The sequence below is a fragment of the Dama dama genome, chromosome 20, assembly GCF_033118175.1.
Source record: "Dama dama isolate Ldn47 chromosome 20, ASM3311817v1, whole genome shotgun sequence".
NCBI lineage: Eukaryota > Metazoa > Chordata > Mammalia > Artiodactyla > Cervidae > Dama > Dama dama.
This window is the reverse complement of record NC_083700.1, coordinates 109,102,323-109,129,544: the sequence shown is the minus strand read 5'-3', so window position 1 is coordinate 109,129,544 and position 27,222 is coordinate 109,102,323. Positions and strand designations below refer to the sequence as shown.

The following is a 27,222-nucleotide window of genomic DNA, read 5'->3' as shown; positions in this document are numbered from 1 at the left end:
AAAGGTAAAATGAAGTTTCAAAAAAAACATGAGTAATACAAAGATTTCCCATCCATGACACCCACTTTCCTATCTTTAACAGCATTTCCTTTTCAAATTATAAAACAAATACATGTACTAACACATATATATGGAATTTAGAAAGATGGTAACGACAACCCTATATGCAAAACAGAAAAAGAGACACAGATGTACAGAACAGACTTTTGAACTCTGTGGGAGAAGGTGAGGGTGGGATGTTTCGAAAGAACAGCATGTATATTATCTATGGTGAAACAGGTCACCAGCCCAAGTTGGATGCATGAGACAAGTGCTCGGGCCTGGTGCACCGGGAAGACCCAGAGGAATCGGGTGGAGAGGGAGGTGGGAGGGGGGATCGGGATGGGGAATACGTGTAAATCTATTGCTGATTCATGTCAATGTATGACAAAACCCACTGAAAAAATAAATAAATTAAAAAAAAAAATACATGGTTTTTGCCTAACATTTGGGAAACACAGAAAAGCACAAATATGAAAGCAAAAATATCCAATGTCTCACCTACCAATAGTTAGCTTCTATAGACCCAGTAACTTTTTTAATTAGGTACATTTTTAATTAAATTCATGTTTTATTTTAGGTATCTGCTGTATAGAGCTTTATATACTGCTTTCACAATGTGTTTTTACACATGAGTAAATATTTTCAAACTCTTCCTAACTTTTGTGGACAAGGATTCCTTGGTGACTCAGAGGTAAAGAATCCGCCTGCCAATGCAGCAGACGTGGGTTTGATCCCTGGGTTCAGACGATCCCCTGGAGGAGAAAATGGCAACCCACTCCGGTATTTTTGCCTGGGAACTCCCATGGACAAAGGAGCCTGGTTGGGCCACAGTTCATCAGGTCAGGAAAGAGTCAGACATGACTTAGTGACCAAATAACAACTGTGTGGATATGCCATTATATAAGAAACCACACTGAAATTAAGTTGTTTGGCTTATTTCCCATTGTTTTATATTATAAATATTATCACATGGACATCTTTGTATATTATCTGTGCAGCTGCTTTTGCTCATGTTGAAAGACTTCATATAAAGTCACAAGCAATATAGAGAAGATGCTTTGATTAACAGCAACAAACAATAATATGAAAATGCTTGTCACTGAGTACTAATCAAACAGCACATCTAATTAACTATTAAATATCCATGCAGGGACAAAAATATTAATGTATTTATCTAGAATGCTTCTTCCTTTAAATAAGGATCATTTAAACACTTCTAACATAACTCTTATTTAATTAGTAGCATTTTTTGAAAAATAAAACTTTGTAACTATACAAAGAGCATTCTCCTCTGCAGAAAGCAGAGAAATGCTTTTACACCAAGAATCTTTATCCCAGGAGGTTAACTCCTTCAGTTACCTTTCCTCCCAGCTCTGTGACCTGTGCATTTCCCTGCCGCCTCCTCGGCCAAACACCCCTTCTACTTCATCAAAGCTTCTTTGGTAGAAACCACATTCGCCTCTGCCTCTGCCTGAAAACAACAACACAGAGAAAATGGTCAGATGTCAACATCTGGCACAAGCTGAACACCAAACATTCATCTCCAAAGTGCTGTCTATACACAAAGCAGAATGTCCACATTTAAATATTCAGCAAGGCCCACTGACTCTTCACCAGCGAGACCAGTAACAGCAGTGACAGCAGGGAAGCAGCGAGACCAGAGGGGGATGTTTAAAAAAATAACCGTGTCAGAGTCCCAGCTCCAATCCTGAACAAGAAACAGTACCGACATCAAGCTCCTCAACAGAGAAGTCATTAGTGAAATTCTAAAATCAGTAAACCATTATGACAAATCAAACCTTCTGTTGGACTATTTTCAATAAAAATGGAAAATGTGAGGAGTTTGAGAAGAGAGCAGACAAAGTACAAAAACCAGGCATAAATGTTAATTTCTTTAACTCCAGAAAAAGGATAATTTAAAAGTGTCAACTCTATAAACTATCAATTTCGTGAACTAACTTCTTAAAGAATATTCCACACCAATCAAAGGCACTGTTTCCCATTTGCACACATCTTGGGGAAAACTATCAGGCAGCACTAAATTCAAACCAATGAGCCAGTAAAAAAGTGTGCATGTAGGAATTCATAGAGGCTCCAGTGGCTCAAATGTACACTGGCCTTTACTGAAGGCAATCTGATTAGATTTATCAAATCTGACTCAACATTCTAATTATAATTTATCCTAATAGAAATACTTGCATAAATATGCAAATACATATATATATATATATGGAGATTTTTGTTGCAAATTTTTGAAAAACAGAAACATAATCAGTAAAGGACTGGCTAAGTAAATTTTGATAAAACAGTTCAGTAGAATACTAGGAAGCCATAAAAGATAAAGTACTGCCATTAAAAGAAATCTACACACACACACACACACACAAAAGAAATCTACGTTATTCTGGTGAATGACTAAAGTATGCCCAAGAGCAATACATTTATAAAAAAATTACAATGTATACAAATGATATGATTGCATGGTTAGGATCAAGAAGGACATAAACCCAAATGCTCCATCTGGGGGCAGAAGGCAATATGCACTTTCAGCTTTATATTTTCTGTGTACTGTGAGGATTTCCCAACTAATGTACACCACTTGTATCCAACACACAAGCTGAAAACTGGGCGGGGGGGGGGGGGCGCGGCGGCGGTGGGGAGAACGCGGTAAAAATTATGCCTAGGCATGTATTTATATCTAGATAAAATCTTAGCCATTATCCCCAACTCACTTCTCCAACAGTAAAAAAAACCACCCAAGGAAAAATGATGAATCTTGAATAAAAGAATGAATCCATTCCAAAGCTAAATACAACTGAGTTAAATAATTGTTTCAAATATTCATACAGTATTTTTATTTTCTAGCATCACTTATCAAGAATTGACTCAGAATACAATTATACTTCTATATGATCTTATGATGGAATACAAGAATAATGCATAATTGTATGTATGTAATCATAAAACAATGATACCTTCTTTAGTCTAAGTATCAATATCTTCACCTGTAAAATGGAAGTGAGGACTAGAGTTGAACTATAATAATCCTAAAGTTACCTTCCAGTTCTATCAACTTAACTTCCACTTAATGTACAGTTTTGTACCTCTATCCTTAGGAAATACAGATGTATTATTTAAGATCTATCTTAAAAGAGTTTAATACAAACTGTTAAATAACACTGTGGTGATATTTACAAAGATATTTTTAGGATGAAAGAAAAAAGTCCCCTGTCCTTTTAGAGAACAATTTTCTCAAGAAAACCATTAAGCACATAGCACCTTGAAAAAGCCTTTTATTCTGGAAACATGTGAATATGAAAAACAGCGTTCAAAACCTGCCAGAAAAATAAGCAAACCACAAAATATTTCCTGCCAGTTATAACTAGCATTGGCACTGGTCCTCCTTATGAGCCCAAAGCTTTGTAAGTGGGCACAAAAAAAGAAGCTGATTCTAGAGCTTTCCAGCTTGCAAAACGTGAGGAACACTCTTCAAAGTGCAAGGCCCATAATCATCTATAAAAGTAGCTCCCATATGAGGAGAAGCAAGTAAATATAACATGGAGAATCTTTCATAAAGTTAAATTTAAATGACTGTCCTAATCTATGAGATTTCACCCTCTTCTTTGGGGGGATTAAAATATACTTCCTTTAAAAAAAAATAAAATATACTTCCTTTAATAATGAGGAAGGCAATGGCTGACAACTGTATAGATACGCTTTATTTTTAAACATCTTCACCAGATAAAATAAAAAGATGACAAATTCATATTGTTTCCCTGTTCATTTATTTAAATTTTACTGCTTCATGATATTCAGAAGTATGAAAGTCAGCTGATTTTCACAACAAACTTCTCTCAAGTTGGAAAGAGGCAGGGCAATCATCTGATGTCAGGTCTGATCATGCCAAAAAAAAAAAAAAAACCCAGCTACACTAATCACTATTTATTTAACCAACAGGTTAAAATTAAGCAGTAACTGAAGAAAACAAAACCACAGATTAAAGGTCTCATGGAACCAATAAGAATCACAGTTGGGACAATGGTATCAGAAGTATTTCTCACTAAGTCAGTTCATTCATTTAACTAGTTTCATGTCATCCATTCATATCAATGTTAATTAAGTCACTGCTTTTATTACAGTATCTTTCATACAAGTCCCATTTAAATTCTGAATGTAAGAGTCCTATTCCTATGTAATAGCAATACGCACTTCAAACCAGAAGGTAGAAAGAAAGTAATCAATGGTTCATCAGTTTCTAGACCTGGAATTTGTTTTAACAAGTATTTAGAGATTGGTTGGTATTTGCAACACACAACACTAGTGGTCACTTGAGGAACAAAAGACTTGTGGGCCTCACTTCTTAATAAATAAGACCTCTCACAGTCATGCCCTGAAAAGCACTAGAGGAAAAGCTCCCCAAGGGCAACCTCTTCTCAGTGCGAGCCCACTGCAGAAAAACCCAGGCAACATCCAAGGAGCAGGCCACAGTCACCCTCAAAACACCATTATCACATCCCCAAGCAGCACAGATCTCAGACGATTTCTGGACCAACAGAACCTAACTATGTTTGGGAATCTAAATGGCCTGTGGACCTTCTGAAACACACATGCTTAAATCTCACCTACCAGTATATTCTGCTGCAGATATTTTTTCCTGTTGAGTTTTATAGATGATTCTAACAACTCCCCAGGTTAAAAACCACCATTCTAGAGACTGACAAATTCAGAAGGAAAACACATGGACAACCTGGTAACAGCACTTGATCTACAAGTAGAGTTTTAGTTAACCTTTTCATTATTCAGAACAGTTGCCTTCCCACATTCTGAATGAAACCCCTTCACAGGAATACACAATTTAATACAATCTCTATAAAGAATGGATATAAATCACTCTATTCATAAAGCATAACTTTAAGAAAAAAGAATTTAGATACTCCACATTCATGATCATGCCAACCTGGACGGTGCAATGTGTGGAGGCAATGGCTTCTTTTTTTGCAGACATCCAATTCTTCCAAAAGCACCTTTTAAAACTGCAAGGTGTGTTGAGACTTCTGCTATGATTTAGCCAACTTAGAAGTAAAAGCTCAAGTAAATATTTATATTACAAACATTAAGAATGCCTTTAAGCAGCAGAAGATCAACAAACTCCAAGTAGGGAGCAGATATCAAAGAACAAGTAATATCAATTATTCTTCTAAGAAAAGACAAATCTATGAAATATAAAACTACAGATTATATAAAGGATTGTTGCATAATGTTTTCTTTCTTCTGCACCCTAAAAAGGTCTCGTACTGAGGAGATGGCTTTTACAAAAGCCTCTCTCTGGCTGGGGACACTCCTGGCACATGGCCTTATATGGAGACCCGAGTCCCAGAGGCCTGCAGGGACCTGGGTGCCACTCCTGCAGCCAAGGCACTTCAGGGAGCTCCGGCTCTCACAGTGTAAGGTCCCGGGGGGTGAGGAATATGGATCACAAATACTTGCCAAAGAGAATGAGGACCATCTAAAATCATTCACACTCAAGTCTCTAGGCTCAAAAAACCTTCTTCTACTCCAAACCAGGGGTTGTGGACCAGATACACTGAGAAATGGTTCCAAAAACAAATGGTCAGGACATTTATTATGCAGTTAATGTCAAAAAGCAGTTTTCAAAAATCAAATATCAAAATATTCTTAAAGTGATTTATTTATTTCCCTGTTCTCTTTCTCCACCGTTCCATTATTACTTTTTTTTCACATGAAAGCTCACCTCGCCCTCGTGAAGAACTTCGACCTCTAGGAGCCCCCACCACTGTTCCTCCTCCTCCTCGTCCTGTCAATCGCAGGACAGCAGCACTATTTACGGACATGGAAAAGTTTCTCTGCCAAAAAAAGAAAAGAAAGGAAAAAAATGGATAAAACAGATAAAACCACATGTTGCTCCTCACCATCTCCCACAGCATCTATAAACCGGCATCTGATGACTACCAGCGATGAGAGACGATCACCACGTGGCACACTAAGATGTTACAAATTTTGGGTTTAGCTGAAAATTTTAAACTAACATTTCAGATCAACAAACATGAACCAACAATGCCTTACACCATGTTAGGTTCTGTATGTACCCAAGAGGAGGCAAGATATGTACGCATCATCATGATAGACAGAGAATACACAGTAAAAGAGATCTGGTTTGAAAGGGTCCTTTAACTACTGAAAGGTGGAAATGAGCAGGAGTCACAAAAGGTCTGAATCAATAGTAACAGGATTAAAAAAAAAAATGGATCATTTTGCCTCATTCTGCTCATCAGTGTGAATGAGCAACTCCAACTAGGGTTTAATAGAATGACAGCTATCAGGGATGAATGGGGGAAGGCAAAGAAAGAAGAGGGGAGGGGAAGAGAATGCTTGAGAAGAATAAACAAAATCCCACTCACTTAGTCATTAGCTTACATCTGCATCCACAGTCAATGTGGAAAAGGGTCAAACATGACAAGACCAGTAGTGGGTGGGCATCCTTCAAACACGAAGAGGGGACACAGGAAGACAGGAGGTCTGGGATTCAAAAATATGTTTAGTCGATACTTCTGGATAAATGGAACAGACATGGCTTAGGAAAAGGTAAAGCAGGAAGCAATTATAGAAATACTGGAAAATGATCTATGAAATATCAAAATCCTAGGCATATGAAACAATTTAATAAGAGAGTTTTAAACTCAAAAACTGTTGGAATACATCTTTACCTGAATTCTTTCTAAACACTTGGGCTTCTCTGATAGCTCAGTTGGTAAAGAATCCACCTGCAATGCAGGAGACCCCAGTTTGGTTCCTGGGATGGGAAGATCCACTAGATAAGGGATAGGCTACCCACTCCAGTATTCCTGGGCTTCCCTTGTGGCTCAGCTGGTAAAGAATCCGCCTGCAATGCAGGAGGCCTGAGTTCGATCCCTGGGTCGGGAAGATGCCCTGAAGGAAAAGGCTACCCACTCCAGTATCCTGGCCTGGAGAATTCCATGGACTGTACGTAAAGAGTCGGACACGACTGAGCAACCAAGCACAGCACAGAACCTAACAGACATCTGTGCAAAAATGCACTGGTATGGGAGTGTGGGAAAGCTGACTTCAGCAGGGCTGCAGCAACGGTCCTCGGGACAGAGAGGCAACAAGTGAGGCTTAGAGTACACAAGTTTGGTAGCAGCTAACTAAATTTCAGGGAAATAAAATTCTGCAATTCAACTACTTAAGTCCAAATTGTTTCCACTGTGTTTGGATTCAAAATCAAATGAAATATGATATTCCTATCTTAAAGAAATCAACATGTAATTTTGGTTTGAAAAACTTCTACTTTCATTACTAAATTTTTCTTGTTTTAATATATGGGTGATTTTCTCCTCATTAACTGTCACTACTTGTCTTTATCAGAACTGTATTCAATAGAATTTGTTCAGGTAAACTTTAGAAACTTATTTTTTCCTTTGACTTTTATAGGCATATAATAATACAATCAAGTAACTTCAAAACTGAAGACCAAGATATAATTAATAATGGAAAACTAGAGGCAGATACCAAACTTAATCAATACTTACTTCAAACTGTATTTTAATAAAAATTATTTTTAAGAAAAGCTAGTTGAAACAAATGCATTAATTTATCTTGGGGCATACAGTAAACAGCAGTGTTACTGAATAACTCTTCTGGGATCACAATTAAACAAGACTGTGAAATCCCAAAATCTAGATTCATGTATTCTAATACTGGAAAAATAGAAGTCAGTGTTAAATGTACTGTCCATGCCAGAATCTGACACTGTTGAATACCTCATAACCAAAGTATTACATGTATGAAACTCAAACACACCCATCTACAGGGTTCAGGGAAACTCTCATATGCTTTCTTTCACACTTCCTAACACACTGCAGCTGAACGTGAAAGTTGGTATAATCTCTGGAAGGCAATATATATACTTATCAGATACATTTGTCAAAGTATATTTCAATGTCCACCCCTTTTGACATAACACTTTCTCTTTTTACACATGTGAAAAATAACATAAGCAGAACGATCTTAACTGCAGTACTGTTTGTAAAAGCAAAAATGGCAACTGGCTAAGTATCAATCAAAAGGAGCTGATCTAAAAATCATGATTCTACACAATTTTTTAAAAACATAAGGCAACTCTTACTTATTAGGGTTAACCATACAAAACTGGGCTTCCCTGGTGGCTCACTCAGTAAAGAATCCACCTACAAGACAGGAGATTGCATGCAACAGAGGAGACTTGGGTGAAAGCCGAGTCAGGAAGATCCCCTGGAGGAGGAAATGGCAACTTAACTCTAGTAGTCTTTTTTTTTTTCCACTCTGGTAACCATTCTTGCGTGGGAAATCCCATGGACAGAGGAGCCTGCCAGGCTACAGTTCATGGGGTCGCAAGAGTTGGACATGACTTAGCAACTACACCACCACCATCATCATACAAAACTGTTAATATTCAATCATTTCTGATCCAGAAAACCACATTTCCTACAGTCCGCCTAATCAGGCTCCAGCCTAATAGCTGGAGTGAAGTGCACGGAGAGGCTAGACTGCCTGAGAGTGAACTGCGGCTCCTTTACTCAACTCTGTGCCTCCTTTTCCTCATGCATATAATGTGAAAAGCAATCTACTTCATGGGCTGTTGTAAGCACTTAATACATTAAGCAACAAATAGTTAGAACAGGGACACATCTTAAAAGTTCAATAAATATGTCATTACCTCCCAAATAGATGCTTAGGTAGAAACAGTGTAGAATTGTATGCCTAACAGGCGTGCGAGTGTGTGTGTGTTTTAAAGAACAGATCCAAAAGTAGCTGCAGTTGTACTAAATAGCAGCCGTGTGTGTGTGTGTGTGTGTGTGTGTGTGCGCGCGTGCGCGTGTTTTAAAGAACAGACACAAAAGTAGCTGCAGTTGTATTAAATACCCTAGAAAGGGAACACAAGAAAATGGAAATAACAGTTAATCCTGAGGGAGAAAAAAACCTAGGTCACTCATAGACTTGTTTTTCACTGTATGTGCTTTGTGAATTTTGCATGTATACACATGTATTGTCTAATAAAAAAATGCATAAATGAAGTGCCTTTCTTTCATGTCAAATAAATAAAATACGCCAATCTGGTAGCAGTTACTTAAATTACAAGTGTAATATATGGAGCTTTATTGATTATGCCAAAGCCTTTGACTGTGTGGATCACAATAAACTCTGGAAAATTCTGAAAGAGATGGGAATACCAGACCACCTGACCTGCCTCTTGAAAAATCTGTATGCAGGTCAGGAAGCAACAGTTAGAACTGGACATGGACTGGTTCCAACAGGAAAAGGATATGTCGAGGCTGTACATTGTCATCCTGCTTATTTAACTTATAGGCAGAGTACATCATGAGAAATGCTGGGCTGGAGGAAGCACAAGCTAGAGTCAAGATTGCCGGGAGAAATATCAATAACCTCAGATATGCAGATGACACCACCCTTAAGGCAGAAAGTGAAGAAGAACTAAAGAGCCCCTTGATGAAAGTGAAAGAGGAGAGTGAAAAAGTTGGCTTAAAGCTTAACATTCACAAAACTAAGATCATGGCATCTGGTCCCATCACTTCATGGCAGGCAGATGGGGAAACAGTGGCAGACTTTATTATTTTGGACTCCAAAATCACTGCAGATGGTGACTGAAGCCATGAAATTAAAAGACGCTTGCTCCTTGGAAGGCAAGTTATGACCCAACCTAGACAGCTTATTAGGAAGCAGAGACATTACTTTGCCAACAAAGGTCCGTCTAGTCAAGGTTATGGTTTTCCAGTAGACATGTATGGATGTGGGAGTTGAACTATAAAGAAAGCTGAGTGCCGAAGAATTGATGCTTTTTAACTGTGGTGTTGGAGAAGACTCTTGAGAGTCCCTTGGACAGCAAGGAGATCCAACCAGTCCATCCTAAAGGAGATCAGTCCTGGGTGTTCATTGGAAGGACTGATGTTGAAGCTGAAACTCCAATACTTACCCACCTGATGCTAAGAACTGACTCACTGGAAAAGACCCTGATGCTGGGAAAGACTGAAGGCAGGAGGAGAAGGGGATGACAGAGGATGAGATGATTGGATGGCATCACCGACTCAATGGACATGAGTTTGGGTAGACTCCGAGAGTTGGTGATGGACAGGGAGGCCTGGCGTGCTGCAGTCCATGGGGTCACAAAGAGTCGGACACGGCTGAGCAATTGAACTGAATGCTTTTCAAACTTGAGAAGGACAAACAGGGCAATGTCAAATCAAACAGCAACCAGAAGATCTTATCTGAGCATTAATTTTGTTCAAAGAAAACCTTTTATGTAGTTATATTTTACACATGCGTGCATTCATGTATGTGTGTACATCTATGTGTCAGAGTATATGTGGTGGGGAGGGTGTGGGCAAGAAGTGTGCACACTCAGTTAACTTGCATTTTAAAGATAAAATACCCTCTTTAGGTAACATCAGGAAACAAGATATATAGCAAGAAGCTATTTTAGGTTATTAGAGTTATTTACCTCCCGGATAGGAGTAACAGGGTGAATAGGTATGCAAAACTCTAGCCTAGCAAGGCCTAAGCAATTCCTGAACAGGTAACCATCCAAAATATTAATTTCAAAATATTAATGAATCTTTCGCCAGCTCTAAGTACTGTCCTATTCCAACATATATTATAAAAAAAAGGATAGCAAGTGTCAAGAATTCCTAAATTTTGCATTTTTGTGCTGTGCTATGCTTAATCGCTCAGTTGTGTCCAACTCTGCGACTCCATGGACTGCAGTACACCAGGCTCCTCTGTCCATGGAATTCTCCAGGCAAGATTACTGGAATGGGTTGCCATTTCTTTCACCAGGGGATGTTCTCCACCCAAGGATCAAACTCCAGGTCTCCACATTGTGAGCGGATTCTTTACTGTCTCAGTCACCATGGAAGCCAATCTTTATATTAAGCCCTGGTAATTACAGCATTCAAATCTTAACACCTCAAGATAAACTTTTCCATTATAAAAACAAAATGAAGAGCTACTTCTTTAGTCATTCTAGAACTAATTTTCATGTGAAGGTATACTGCACATCTAACTTTATTCCTTTTTAAAAAACCAACAGTTTTCAGCATTTATTGAATAATTTTTGATTGTTCAAGTAATCAGTGTAGCCCTTAAACTGTATCACATGTTAGTAACTAGTACCAAGTCCTTCCGCCTACTTACTAAAAAGCTTTTCTAACCCATGTTGTCTCTAAGAAAACTAGGCATTTAATGAAAAATAAAAAATAATTATTAAAAATATTCATAAACAATTGGAAAACTAATTACTAAAGACTGAAACTGGTATATTGAGCTATATAAAAATAAGCTTCTGTATTAAAAAATATCATAATTGAAAACAAATGCAATTTTAAATTTAGAAAAATGAACAAGTTAGTAGATGGGTAGGATGAGGGGTGGGAGGGAGTTTCAAGAGGGGATACATGTACACATACAGGTAATTCACTTTATTGTACAGCAGAAACTAACACAGCACTGTAAAAATTATACTCCAATAGAAAAGAAACTGAAAAAAAAAAAAGAAAATTTAACAGGTTAGGTTTAGGACTAGCTCAAGAAAAAGATTACTATCCACCCCCCTCCTCCCCCAAAATGGCGAAGAACAAAAAATTAAAAGAAATATAAATGCAAGTATCTGAGAAACTCTGCACCAGGGAAGGAAATGCAAACTAAAAGAAAGAATACTTTTTCCAAATATGCGGAGAATATTTTTCAATAAAAATACTGTAAATATAGAACAAAGTTTAGTATATACACCACCATCTGCACAAAAAGGAGGAAATATATTCAATATTTACTTGGAAAAATACACAAGAAACTGCTAATACAGGCTGCCTTTCAGAAAAGGAGACAGACGGCTGGTGGAAAGGATGGGAGAGAGATCTTCTATTATGCACTGTTCTGTAAATTTTGATTTCTAAACCATATGATTTGGGCTTCCCTGACAGCTCAGTTGGTAAAGAATCTGCCTGCAATGCAGGAGACCCCAGTTCAATTCCTGGGCTGGGAAGATCCGCTGGAGAAGCGACAGGATACCCACTCCAGTATTCTTGGGCTTCCCTTGTGGCTCAGCTGGTAAAGAATCTGCCTGCAATGTGGGAGACCTGGGTTTGATCCCAGGGTTGGGAAAATTCCCCTGGAGAAGAGAAAGGCTACCCACTCCAGTATTCTGGCCTGGAGAATTCCACATGATTTACTGCTCATGAAAAAAACAATGAAATCATGGAAGAGCAAGGGTAAAACACTACAGGTATGGCAACAGTAAAACAAAAGTAATATATACCCTCATACACAATGATTCTTTAAAGTGATCCAGCAGTATGGAGTGATTTGGTTTTATTTCCTAACTTTCAATTATAATCAGCTGGTAGGTGCAACTATCCTTAAGCCAATTTTTTGTTTTTGTTTTGCAATTTTTTAATTTTTTTGCCACAAGGGATGTAGGATCTTAGTTCCCTTAGTCCAGGAATCAAACCCATGCCCCCTAAATTGGAAGCACAAAATCTTAACCACTGGACCACCAGGGAAGTTAAAACCAGTTTTGATTCCTGTAGCTTTGCAGTTAAATTCTAAAACTGGAAGTATAGGTCTTATTTCTTCGCAAAACTGTTTTGACAACTTGGGGTCCTCTGTATTTCTATATAAATTTTAAGATTAGCTTCTACCCAAAAAGCCACTGGGATTTTGGTGGGGATTGCACTGGCAGCAAATCATTAATAATATTAAGTCTTTCAAGGCTTAATAAAATGCTAATGCCTTTCCATTTATTGAGATCTTAATTTCTTTCAATAGTGTTTCTTTTTTCTTTTAATTGTACGAAGTTTCATACTCCTTAGTTAAATTTATTTTCTTTTTTTTTTCCTCTTTTTTTTTCCATTTATTTTTATTAGTTGGAGGCTAATTACTTTGCACGGAATTTTCTTAATTTCCTTTGCAAATTGTCCATTGCTAGTATATGGAAATGCTTCCCTGGTGGCTCAGTCAGTAAAGAATCCACCTGCAATGCAGGAGACCTGGGTTCAATATCTGAGTTGGGAAGATCCCCTGGAGGAGGGCATGGCGGCCCACTCCAGTATTCTTGCCTGGAGAATTCCCATGGACAGAGGAGCCTGGCAGGCTACAGGGCATGGGGTCACAGAGTCGGACACGACTGAGCGACTAAGTACACAGTAATGGAAACACAACTGACTTTTGTGTACTGATTCTGTAGCATACAACTGTGCTATATTCACTTACTGGTGTTAATAGTTATTCTGTGGATTCTTTAAGATTTTCTATATGTAGGATCATGTCATCTTCAAACAGAGATAATTTTACTTCTTCCCTTCCAATCAGGATCCTTTTTATTTCCTTTTCTAGCCTAAGAGCTCAGCTAAAACTTCCAACACAAGGTTCAATATCAGTAGTGAGAGCAGATATACTATCTTGTTCCCAATCCAAGAAGAAAAGCTTTCAGTCTTTCATCACAGAGTATAATGTTGGTTGTGGATTTTTCATAAAAGCCCTTAATTAAGTTCACTTCCATTCCCAGTTCGTTAAGTTTGCTTTCACAAAAGGGTGTTGAATTTTGTCAAATGCTTTTTCTGTGGAAACTGAGGTGATCAAGTGTTTTTCTTTTCTTCAATCTATTAATAGGGTATATTATATTGGTTTATGTTGCACCACCCTGGAATTCTGGGGATAAACCCCACTTAGCCATGGTGTATAATCCTTTTGATACACTGTTGGATTCAGTCTGCATTACCAGCGTATTCTGACAACTGAAGATACACAAAAATAAACTACTTAAACATACTAAATGTTAACAAGTAATTATTTCTACATGGTGATTTTATAGGTAAGATTTACTTCTTCATATCTTTCTGTATTTTCTATAATCAAATATGAATATCTTTTACAGCAAAAAAAAATAAGTATTTTATTGATTTTTCTCACTTATGAAAATATTATAAAGCAGAGATGAACAAACTGATGCCATATGTATGAATGTGAAATCTAAAAATCATTACTCAAAGAAAAAAACAAGCTGCAGAATATAATTATACAGTGGTGCTGTCACTTCAATCATGTCCGACTCTTTGTGACCCCGCAGACTGTAGCCTGCCAGGCTCCTCTGTCCATGAGATTCTCCAGGCAAAGATACTGGAGTGGTTGCCAGTTCCTCCTCCATTATATACAGTACACTATATTCAATATAGACTTCCCTGGTGGTTCAGATGGTAAAGAATCTGCCTGCAATTTGGAGACCTGGGTTCAATCCCTGGGTCAGGAAGATCCCCTGAAGAAGGAAATGGCTACCCACTCCAGCATGGTTGGTTGGAGCATTTCATGAACTGAGGAGCCTGGGAGGCTACAGTCCATGTAAAATTTATAACCCTATAAGATGGAACTCTTATGGGTATATGGACACACAAAAATGTAATGACAATATCAAAACATGAATGATGAAAATAATCTGATTCATAGTAATCCCTGGAAATGCAGAGAGGGCTACACCCCAGGCAGTCTCAACTGTGGTGAAGAAGAAATTTTGTTTCTTAAAACAAAGGTATACACAAATTATTTTAAGATTAGATGTATCTGAGTTGAAAATATTCAGGTCATTGTAATAATATTCTCTATACCATTTGAAATGCTTCATAATAAAAATATTTTTGAGAAAAATTAAACCAAAATATAACCAGATGTGCAATTTTTTTTTAAAGGAAATTTACCACTTTTGAAAAGAAACTTTTCAGCAATTACTAGAGACAGGACCCTTCCTTTCCCATGCATTCTTTATAACAATAACAACTTTTCATCAATGAAAATATTTGTTGATGACCCTAGATGATATTGGGTTTCATGAATAAAGAAGGAACTATTAGCCTGATTTTGGACCTCCCTGGTAGCTCAGCTGGTAAAGAATCTGCCTGCAATGAAGAAGACCCTGGTTAGATTCCAGGGTCGGGAAGATCCCCTGGAGAAGGGATAGGATACCCACTCCAGTATTCTTGGGCTTTCATGGTGGCTCAGACGGTAAAGAATCCGCCTGCAAAGCAGGAGACCTGGCTTCGATCCTGGGTTGGGAAGATCCCCTGGAGGAGGGCCTGGCAACCCACTCCAGTATTCTTGCCTGGAGAATCCCCACTGACAGAGGAGCTCGGCGGGCTACAGTCCATGGGGTGGCAAAGAGTCGAACACGCCTGAGCAGCTAAGCACACAGCACAGCCTGATTTAGGAGAGACCACAAACGAAACAAAGCTGCTTACAGGAGCATGGTGCTCAAAGGCTCCAAACACACACCACACCTTTCTTAAAACAACGCGGGGTAACGGAAGTCTAATTTTTATTTGGCCATGCCTCGTGGCTTGTGAGATCTTAGTTCCCCATCAGTTCTGAACCACCAAGGAAGTTTCAGTAAGTTCTCTTAATAGGCTTTTCCCTCTGAATAGACTGATTTCACCATGCACAGCATGGCAAGAGTGCAGAAAAAACACCCAGAGCTGTCACAAAAAATAATGAAAAATGTTCTGGAATTAGATAGTGGTGATGGGTTACACAATGCTGCATCTACTAAAAACTATAAAAATGTTTAATTTTATGGCATGTAACTTAGGTCTCAATAAAAGTTTTCTTAAAAAGTAATGATGATTCTTCATTTAAAGTGGTATTCCAACAAAGCTCTTTCTTTCTCCATTTTACTATAATCACCATGGTGGTGGTGGTTTAGTTGCTAAGTTGTGTCCAACTCTTGCGACCCCGTGGATTGTAGCCCACCAGGCTCCTCTGTCCATGGGATGCTTCAGGGAAGAATATTGGAGTGGGCTGCCTTTTCCTTCGCCAGTGGATCTTCCCGTCCCAGGGACTGAACCCAGGTCTCCTGCATTGCAGGCAGATTCTTTACCAACTGAGCTATGAGGGAAGCCCAATAATCACCATAGTTCGTTGAAATCAGAAACTCCATTATTTATCTATGGACATCGTACACTGTAACACAGAATCTGTTACTTTACAGCCCAAAACTCTTTCTCACAATTATCACTTTAAAAAATTTGTGACAGAAAAGCACCGTTTTAAGCACACTGTGAGCTGATTATTTACATTTTCCTTTAGTGGTAAAAACTGGTGGGAATTCAGGTTTAGCAGATTACTTTTGAAAAACGACAAGTTTCTGAAAAGAAGGCCCTCTCCCCTGAAAAGTACCTTTTTCTCTCTAACCTAACACACATCCTTATCTCTACATAATATTCAACAGCCTCAGATCTAAAGCAGAATCTAGTCAACTCAGAGAGGCATCATACTCCAAGAAGAGTAGAAGGAAGCAGGCCCTGGGGAAGGAGGACACTCCTGAGAGCCTAAGGGGGAACTTCCTGTTTTCATGCCTCAGTGAGAAGGAACAAGGGTGGGGCCTGAGGCTCAAAGCTACGCACACACCTGCTCTTCTTCCGTGAAGGGCACAAGAGCCAGTGGCAGCAGGGGCTCTTCCTGTAGGATGGGCAGAAATTCTTTATCCAGAAGGTCTGAAGGGATCTGTTTGACCAAACACATGACCATGAGATTAATACTCTCCCTGCAATTCTAAGAAGCCAAAGCAAGAAAATATTGTTTGGTTTACCTGTTGCTGATTATCAAAGATACGGATTAAAAGCTTATTCAGTCACAATGAATATTCTGACAGGGTCAAACATTAAGAAGCCCAGTCACACACCCCGTCCTCCCATCAGACTACCACACTCAGATTTGATACACAGCACTGACCTTGATACTCCAGAGTGCACATTTAACTCAAACCACAGGTGGTGAGGAGAATTTTACAAGCAACTGTATCTGTTCTTAGCAATGATCATTAAAATTTGATCCTTAATCCATTAATAAAATTAAAAGCAAAGTACACTTAAGTAGAAAATGTTATTTCTCACTAGTTACGTAACAGAAGTGTACTTTATACTGTTTGAGTTTTGATCATTTATAAGTAACACAAATGAAGTACTATATTTTAAGATTTTCTCCCCACTAAAAATTTTACATTTAACTCAAAAGGAAGAACAAGAGAAGCATCTGCCCTTCTGGCTCCTAACATCTAACTGGAAAGAATGACAGATGCAATAAAGAGAAGAGAAAACTTTCTCAGCCATCACAGAGGGATAAAAATAAAGGTTGTGGTGCTCGCTTCGGCAGCACATATACTGGGGTTGGAACGATACAGAGAAGATTAGCATGGCCCCTGCGCAAGGATGACACGCAAATTCGTGAAGCGTTCCATATTTTAAAAAATAAATAAATAAATAAAGGTTGTGAGGAAATCAGTTAAACAAAGCATTAAGTCCTGCCCACTCTCCTGCTTCCATGAAGCTTTCTACTTCTGTGATGAAATCTTAGGTTTTCTTTTCTAAAACATAAAGTGTGCATCATTTAGAAGAGCCTCTGTGAACTACTGAAGGTTTCAACACAAGAAGAAAAGAGAGAAAAACCATAGCTATTTCATATATCAACACATAACTGTACACACTCAGAAATCGCATTTGCAATTTTGAACTCTTTCCTACGTTCTTACCTTGTTGTCTTTAAGGAAAAGTGCTAACATTTCTTCTCTCCCATAACGATAGTCTGCTAACTTATACTTAGGCAACGCTGGCGAAAGAGGGGGGGATGTAATACTCCCACCGCTGGACAGAGCTCGGAGCCTAAAACAGTAGACAGAATAGAAAAACAAAGTGTCAAATGTGCTGGCAGTAAGGACTTTTTATTTCCATATAATGTAATATTTTCATTTTAGTTCTTCAAAAGAACAGAAAGGAAAAGCCATTATCTCAAGGTATCCAAGATTTTAGCTCTAATGCAATCTGCTGCTCACTAAGAAAACAGTTCATTGAGTTCATTGACAAATAAGTAGACAACTTCCTTAAGTATTGTGCCATATCCCTGAGAAGTTTAGGGAGTGAGGAGGAGACACCTTTTTCCAAACTATAAAAGTAACATATAATTAAAACAAAAATGAGACATCACCTCACACGGGATTAATAAAAATTAATAACTCTAACAATACCAGCTATTGGCAAGGATGTAAAACGACGCAACATTCTCAAGTAGTACTTGTGGAGTTAAAAACTAGAACAGTCACTTCAAAGAATGATTTTCTAATATTTAACAAAATATTTTAAAAAATATTTTTGCTCCCAAAGAGAAAATGCAAAATACAGATACCTGTAAAAAAGATACTTCTAAATATGCCCACATTTCATAATTCACTTTTAATAAAAGCAATTAATGATCAGTGTAGAGAATTTGAAAATGCAGTGGGAAAAAAAAGATGAAGTACAAGGAGGAAAAAACATAAAAGCCATATTTACTGCTAAGGAAAGAAAGAAAGGTAAAAATACACTTCAAGCTGATAACAGAAATTACCTCAAAGGAAGAAAACGGGGAAAAGGGGAACAATTTTATAAGGTGTTATTATTTTAAAAAGGAGTTGAACCTCAGCAAAAAATGGCAAGTTTTCCTCCAGGGAAAACTTTCATCAGGAGTAGCCCAAAGTTCTACAAAGTAGTAGATTACAAGGGTAAAAGGGACCAAAGTACTGCAAGTCAGTAGTTTAGCCCAAAGAAAATTCAACAGAAGCACTGAAATATATCCCCAAATTGCTAAGCTGTATTGACAAAAAAAAGAGGGGACCAGTCTACAACTTGTACGTTAAAAAGTATGAAGGTCAAGCAGAATAAATACTTGCACATTATTCAAGAATGGCAGAGAAAGTAGCAGGTACATAGTAAATATACAGAATGTGTTCACATGTAGAAAGCAATACCAAGAAAAAAAGAAAAGGAGAATGAATCAGTACAGTAAGACTAATAAAGTTTTGTTTTTTATTTCACTGTTTCTATCTTATTTTTTAATGTTTTATTACAGATAATTTTGAACATATATACAAGCATCAAGAAGAAACTCTCCTGTACCCACTGACCCAGTACCCAGGCCATCCAACTCCTTCAACAGCCCCATTTAAACCTCTTTTAATATTATTCTGAAGGAACTCTTTTGCTTTCAAAATTTTTAAAGGAAGTTATTTTCAAGTTTGGAGACAATTCTTTTAAGAAAAGTTATCATTTCATCTGTAAATATTTCAAAATGTTGTCTCTAAAAGATACGGATTTTTCTTTAAGTGTGAATTTTGCTAACTTTATCCCTGTGATATAGTTTAATACATTTCTCTGCTCTCTGCATTTCATGTAAACAGGTGACTGGATGTAGACTTGGCAAGACTGATGTAGACTGATCAGACTTGGCAAGACCACATCCATGTGGTGGTTATGTAACTCCACCAGGAGGAACATACTGCCTGGTTGGTTTTGCAAGGCTAAGCAGTCCTTCAGGAGCGAAAGCTTAGATCCCCAAATTCACTAGGGTTACAGACTGAGTTTATTCTATCATTTCTTCTTTATTTACTAGGTAGAGTAGTTGTACAAAGAGAAACTTTCCTCTTATACTATCTGGTATGACCTAATAGAATATAGCTCATACAAGAAAACAAACAGCTTTCGTTCTTCCATTTCATTTATTAGTTTCCATAATAATGACTTTATTCACTAACAATCCTCCAACAGTAAAATTATTTTCATTAATGCATTTCATTTCACTGCAATTATTCTTAACAATAATCAAACTGTCTCATCTTTGCCTAGTGGGAGAGGCTTCAGGTTAGCTTCCAAGTCCTTCTGACCCAACCCTAGTAGTTTTTGAGAGCGTCACTTCTATCTGGTATGTCAAATGTTCCAAAATCAGCTTATTTCTTGCCTCAGATGTGGAATCAACCGTTTCACCAGGGAGCCTGATTCTCTTTGGTAATAAACAGGTTAAGACTACAGTCTGGGTGGTCAAAGTGTTCATTGTTATTGGGTTGGTTTTTTGTTTTCTTTCCAATTATTCACAGACTTAGAGGTCACCTCAGTGACTCATCCAACTCCTATAAGACAGGCTAAACAAGTCAGTAAGAAAACAACGTGCCCAACGTGCCCACAAAGGAGGACCCAACCACTGCTGAAGGACCTGCCAGCATGGCGGTTCACATCACATTCATGAACATTTGGGCTCTTCCCTGGAAACGTGGGATTAAAATCCACTGAGAACTGAAGCTGGGAATGTTACATATACTCATTTAATTTTTACAACCACTCCCAATATGACAGATGAGAAAAACAAAGCCAAGGAGTTAAGCCACTTACCCACAATCACAGTCAGTAGAACCAAGAGTCAAAGACTAGGTTTTTATGACTAAAAAAACCAAAATCTTTCCAACATTGAGGTCTCAAATTTTTTAAATAGTCATGGTTCAGTCTGCCAAAAATTAATTTTTAAATATACATCTATATAGTTAGAAATCAGTTTAAAATATCTTAATACTAAGTCAGTATGTTCCCTAAGAGTATCTACCACTAGAGGGCACATCTAGGCGCTCTTCCATTTTCCAATGGAAAAATCATCCCAGTATCTACAATTATTATGTCTCACTAGAGACTTTCCAGCTCACCGTCCAACACCCCTAATTTCTTCATCTGCTCCTCATAAGGTTTCAAATCCACCCAACAATCCCTAGAGAATGAAATGGCTGGATGGCATCACTGACTCAATGGACATGAGTTTGATACCTCCAGGAAACAGTGAGAACAGGGAAGCCTAGTGTTCTGAGCTTCGTGGGGTCACAAAGAGTCAGACGCGACTGAACAACCCCCAGGGGCTTTCCATGCCTAGGAACTGAACACTTCTTACAGGTACCAGACCTAAAGAGTAACATGACCAGGAATACATACTTAAGAGTTCTCCAGCTATTGTGAAGGCAAGCTAAGCATAATGCAACCTAGAGAAGACGGTAGCCTGAACCAGAATGGCTGTGCTCCACTTAGTAATCAACAAATCCTGTCCCAAGTCCTCCTTCATCCACAGATAATCTAAAAAGCTGAAATATATCTGGATAATATCCTTCCCCAAAAACCCACCAGTGACCTTTACCTGCTCTAGAATCATGCCCCATATAGCCCTCTCTTCTAGAAACTCAATCCTTCCCTATTAGCGTTCCACTCATCTCTCAATATATCTGATAGTGATTTGCTTAAAAGGCCTCTAATGCAGCATCCCTCTCTGGCGATGCAGCACCGGTCATCTTCCTCTTCATCTCAGAGACATCTTCACCGCCTCACTTCCCAACCACTTAAAAACCCAGCACAACCTGGCTTCTCCCCACTGCTCCACTGCTCTAGAAAAGTTCAACCACCTCAACACTAGGCCCGAGTGAAATTCCCTCTCCTGACCATCTTCCTGGCCACATGGAGGTCTGTTCAACACCGGAGGCGCAGTGCTCCTCCCAGCAGGACTAGCAGTCACTGACGGGTAGCAGCAGGGCCTTCTGAAACCAGCCTCCCCCACACCCAACACCTACAACCCTCACTTGTTAATTGCTGCTCAAAATCCAAACTTCAGCTTACAGAAGTAGTTTACAATGTCCATGTAGAAGTGTGAAGATGTACAAATCTAAAGGTATCTCTGTGTAAGCTCATGACCCTCAGGTCCACGTGTGAACTCTCCCCGACAGAGTACGGCTTTCTTATTCAACCACTCACAGCCCTTTAGGTCTAACAGACCCCAAACCTACTCAAAACCTCCTTCATCACCGGTATTCCCAAAGGTAGGTAAGGATACCACCATCTACTGAGCAAATGGTTAAGAGTCTGGGAATCATCTCCCACACCCAATTATCACATCCTACCAGGTTTTAAGGGCTTCCCTGTGGCTCAGTGGTAAAGAAACTACTTGCTAATGTAGGAGACATGGGTTCAATTCCTGGGTCAGGAAGATCCCCTGGAGAAAGAAATGGCAACCCACTCCAATATTCATGCCTGGGAAATCCCATGGACAGAGGAGCCTGGCTGGCTACAGGTGATGGAGCCGCAAGAGTCAGACATGACTTAGCAACTAAAGAATCAAGTTTTAAATCCTAAATCTCTCAAACCATCCTCTGGCCAAGTAACCTTCTATTGTTCACACTTACTACCTCAACTGCTACAATAGCACCCTAAATGATCTAACCAGTCAAAGTCCATCCTCCACACTACTACCAGTTATTTCTTTCAAAAGCAAATTTGAATAAAATGCTCCCTGATGAACAATTCATTGGCACGCAATGATCAGGTAAAATAAAAAACTTCGTAACATAGAAAGGCTACCTGCAAGCTCTTCTCGCCCATACTTCACAATATAGCCAAGGCAAAATGTCTTAAAATTTCCCTCTTAAACCTATAGTTTCCTGTCCACTTATCTTCAAACAGGCTTTCTGGTGTCTGGAATATTTTTTCTAATTGTTTTCATCTGGGACGCCATGGGAACTGCCTGGAAGTAAAGAGGTTAAGTGGAAAGAAAGAAAGGAAAAGATGAGAGACGGCAGGAGGGTAGGGGGTTGGAAAGAGGGTCATAGGAGGGAAAGGAGAGAAATCTAGATCGTGGGTGTTTGGCTGTACACAAGTACCCATGGATGTTCATAGAACTAATTGGCGTGGAAGGAAAAGCTAATAAACAGTCATACAAATGGAGAACTAGAGAAAGATTTTGGAGACAATTTGATCCAATTTACATTTTAAGATTAGTCTGGCTGCAGTGGGAACAGCAATCAGGAGGAGGAGCCAGGAAACATTAGAAGGCCTGTCCTATAGTTTCTATCAGAGATGATGGCGGCTTACACTAGGCTGGAGGCAATGAAGAGAGAGAGGAATGAATAGGTTCAAAAGGTATTTTGGTGGTACAATTGACACAGCATTGTGATGGACTAGACACAGGGATATAGAAGTAAAAGAAAATGATCTGGATAACTCCAAGACTTCTGGCTTGAGCTAATGGGCACACTGTGATGTTAAGATGAAATAAAAGAAGAAATTTAAAAGGGCAAAATTCATGAGCTCAGTTTTGGAAAACCATAAAGGATGAGATGCCTGCAGGCATCAAATGAGCAGCTGAATATCCTGTATAAGCATTATACTCCCTTTACAACGTGCATGTGTGCATACCAAGTCGCTTCAGTCCTGTCAGACTCTTTGCAACCCTACAGACCATATAGCCTGCCAGACTCCTGTCCATGGGATTCTCCAGGCAAAAATACTGGAGTGGGTTGCCATTACATCCTCTGGGGATCTTCCCCCTCTTATAACACTGACAGCGAAATTACTTAAGTGTCAGCTTCCCCACTAAATAAATAATTCAAAAGTAGGGACCATGTCCGCTGGCTTCCCTGGTAGGCTCAGATGGTGAAGAATCCACCTGCAATGCAGGAGACCTGGGTTCAAACCCTGGGTTGGGAAGGTCCCCTAGAGAAGGAAACGGCTACTCACTTCAGTGTTCTAGCCTGGAGAAATCCATGGACAGAGGAGTCTGGGAGGCTACAGTCCATGGAGTCGCAAAAGAGTCGGACATGACTGAGCGACTTTCATTTTTTCATGTTCCTTATCCTTGCAGCCTCCTTATCTCCTTACCTAACCCAAGACGTAAAACATGAGGCCCTTGATACAATGTTTTCTAAACAACTCTTAATGTTCTCTTTTAAAACACACCCTAGGATAACAACAAATTCCTTCAGATGGCCGTTATCTTTTTACTCTTTTTGAAAACTGGGACTATTAACGCATTCCATCCTCCAGAATGTCTCATGTCCCTCACAACTCCACAAAGATCATGAACAGTAATCTAGAAATCTCAGCTTTGAATTCTCTTGCCCCATGTCCCCCACCATAAGACCTGAATCATTCAACATTTACTAAGTGCCCACACTAGCTAAACAATGGACTTACCAAAATTGAGAAGTATAGTGCTTTTCTTAATTGAAGTAGCTCTTTTCTGAGTAAGGTAAATGGATATAAACAGACACAGCACGAGGTCCTAACTACTTTAACACAGGTCTGAACAAAGTGCTTTGGGAAAAACAAAAGTACCTCATTCTTTGCAAGGGAAGACATGGGTAAATTTCCTTAAGGCCATGAAGGTGAGACAAAAGAAACCCCAAACCAGGTTCCTTGGCTCCTTCTCCATAAAGCCAGCTATCTGTCTGCAATCGTTTCTTTCCCCTACGATAAATTCGTTTATTATCCAATTTATCTGAATAGATTTTCGATGCTCAAAATAAAAAAATTAAAATACCAAAATAAAGGTTATAATGAATTTGTTTTCCTCCTTCAAAATGTCTTGAAGTACACAATCATTTGCAAAGAAAAAAGAATAGGAGGATACAAACCAAAATATTAACAACGGTTCTTTGGGTGGCAGAATTAAGGGTAATTGAGATCTTCTGTTTTTCCTTTCGTACTATTGCTTCCTCCAAGGTTTTCTGGAGTGAGTGTGAATTATCTTATTACTAGGACTAACAAAAAATTCTTTAAAAAGAAGAAACCTACCAGATTTAGAACTAAAAAAGTTTTTTTTCTTTAAGGTAGTACTTTGTGTTTTGTTGAAAGTGAAATAAACAGGCAACAGATGGGAATTAAATTCATACAATCGTTCTTGTGGTCAGTCTGTCCATATATCATATATCATCCAAAGCCTTAAAAATTAAACTTCTGATTTAAAAATTCCACTTCCAAGATATTATTCCAAAGGAAATCAACAGTAACACAAACAGAACTATTAAAGGATGTGTATACATATTCACAATAGCAAAATATTAAAAACAACTTTACTTTCCAACACTTCACTCATGCATTTAATAAATATTTATTGAGTATCTACTATGTGCCACGCACTGAAGTTACAGCAATGAACAAAGTGTACAAAAATCAAGACCAAAGTACTTGCCCTCAAAGGAGCGCACAGTCTAGTGGGGGTTGAAGGATGGTATATAAATAATAAAGAAAATCAGTAAAATATCTGGCATGTTATATTTTTATATAGACTGTGAAGAAAAAATTAAACAGGGAAAGGAGGCAGGGAATGGGGGTGGTTTTTATAGATGGTCAGAAAACCTCTAAGATGGTAACATTTGAAGTTAAAAGACTTAAAATGACTCGTTTTATATATAAAAATGACTTACTGCTCCATTAACTATATCACAGTCTTTTTAAAACTGCCTTCATTAAATCTATCATACTCTTTTTAAAACCACTTCAGTAATTATGGAATACATTTCTTTATCCTAAATATAAAGATAAGCTAAGACCTAATGATTCTACCAGATACTACCAGCTAAGACCTAAAGATTCTATTCAATCTTTTCTACTAGCTTTAGAAGTCCACACTTATGGTCATCTATGGTCTGTCCCGACCGCAATTTTCTTTGCTCTCTCATCTTCACTACTGTCAAATCAATCTCTTCATTTCACACAACTCTTACCAAACTTCGTGTTTTACATGATGATAAAAATGTTAATAAAAAGAATACAGTATCACCACATGCTTCTGTATGTTTCCAAGTTAACACACTGATTCAGTGTAATCCTCCTCAACTATGACTCTCAAGTTATTCTGGACACAGTTCCTTACCTCAAGTTTCACAATGAATGCAATGGCACATGCAGAAAAAGCACAGCAACAGTCTCCATTCACACTGCAGCTGTCTGGATCAGGGCCACCTGAGTTAGTACCTTAATATGGGAGATGTACTATGTGTATATACGGAGCTTCCCTGGTGGCTCAAATGGTAAGGAATCTGCCCACAATGCGAGACTCCGGTTCGATCCCTGGGAGGGGAATATCCCCTGGAGGAGGGGACGCAGTATTCTTGCCTGAATGCCATGGACAGTGGAAAAGCAGCCAGATAATATGGAAACAAATAAGTGTGGCTGTGTTTCAACAAAACTTTACAGTCCCATGGCCATAGTCTGTCAACCCATTTAGCATCACGTTAAATGTGCAATGACTCTACAGAGAGCATCAGCAGGAGTGGTTCTTTCCCTTTCGTTTTAGATAAACTACTAGTACTCTCTCTCTCTCTCTCTCAACTCTTAACAGAGAGAGACTCAGACGAAAAAAAAAAACTTCCTTAAATTAGCTGATGATTTTAACCATGTTTTCACAAAGAAAAGACACGAGTGTGTAAGTGCAAAACAGCAGCAGTTACAAATGAAGGCAAAAAACTGCACACAAAATGGTTTACACATTGAGCTGTATGATTTAAAGCCACCTGATAAAACATGAATAAGGTTTTAGCTACAAGAACATTCATCAAAAATTTTTTTCTAATAATGAAAAACTGAGAACAGCCTATATTTGCTACATCTAGAAGACTAATTAAATAAATGATGGTACATCCATACAGTGCAACCATTTAAGGTAACAGAAAAGATTTATTGATAAAAAATATACTTTTGGTGTGTTTTTTTTAGACAAATTACAAAACTGAATGTACAGTATTATCCCATTTTTATGAAAATAAACGTACATTTACACAAATGAGCATACATAAAGCTACCTAGAATGATATACCAACCTATTTACAGTGGTTACCATGGATAGTGAAATTACGGTAGTTATATCCTCTTGTGGATTACTTGTAATTTCTAATTTTTCTAAAAGTATATATTGATTTGGTAATAAAGGTATTTTTAAAATATAAAATAAGAACTAAAACAGGTGATTTAGGTCAACATTTCCAAAATAAACTCTCAAAGCACATAACTTGCATCGGTTCTTAAAACTTCAAATGATTTCTCCTCAGTCTCCAAATGCTAGCTACATGGACCAAGAAAATTAAGGAATTACATATAAAAAGAAATGCATATAATAATTTAAGTTAATAAGAGTCTTCAAATAGGAAGTTACTACAGGAAGTCTGGAACATTTATCAAAGCACCACCACTGAAACAATCAAGGACATTTATGACACTATTCCAATCATCTACTTTATATACTGCCTCTGATTCAAGGTCTGAATGGGGAAAGCAACTATCATTATTCACGCCACTGACGAGGATCTTCAATCACCAACTTTGGGGGGAAAGGAAGAAGAGGGGGAAAGAATCACACTACAATGTGATGGATCTCAAAATCCCATGAGAATTCCATATTCAGGGTCCAAACATATCTGTAAGAGACTCAAAGGTTGATTAATTGGTATTACGGCAAATGCTAACCTGATTCTAGATGGGCTATAGCCAGTATAATTCTGGATCA

At 38.3% G+C, this 27,222-nt stretch overlaps 1 protein-coding gene and 1 non-coding gene across 10 annotated transcripts in view; one reads left to right on the top strand and one right to left on the bottom strand.

Annotated features, from left to right (window-relative positions):
- The window catches only part of GIGYF2 (GRB10 interacting GYF protein 2), a 128,225-nt gene that overhangs the window by 75,072 nt on the left and 25,931 nt on the right, over nt 1-27,222 (bottom strand). For all 9 annotated transcript variants that reach the window (XM_061122477.1, XM_061122470.1, XM_061122479.1 and 6 more), the window contains 4 exons: nt 17,642-17,771; nt 16,522-16,617; nt 5,795-5,906; nt 1,402-1,513 (listed from right to left, as the gene is read on the bottom strand). In XM_061122477.1, the coding sequence (XP_060978460.1) occupies nt 1,402-1,513; nt 5,795-5,906; nt 16,522-16,617; nt 17,642-17,771 (450 nt within the window). The remainder of the gene's footprint in view (nt 1-1,401; nt 1,514-5,794; nt 5,907-16,521; nt 16,618-17,641; nt 17,772-27,222) is intronic.
- LOC133041770 (U6 spliceosomal RNA) lies at nt 17,250-17,356 on the top strand. Its single transcript, XR_009689344.1, has one exon. It is a non-coding gene; the product is annotated as a U6 spliceosomal RNA (small nuclear RNA).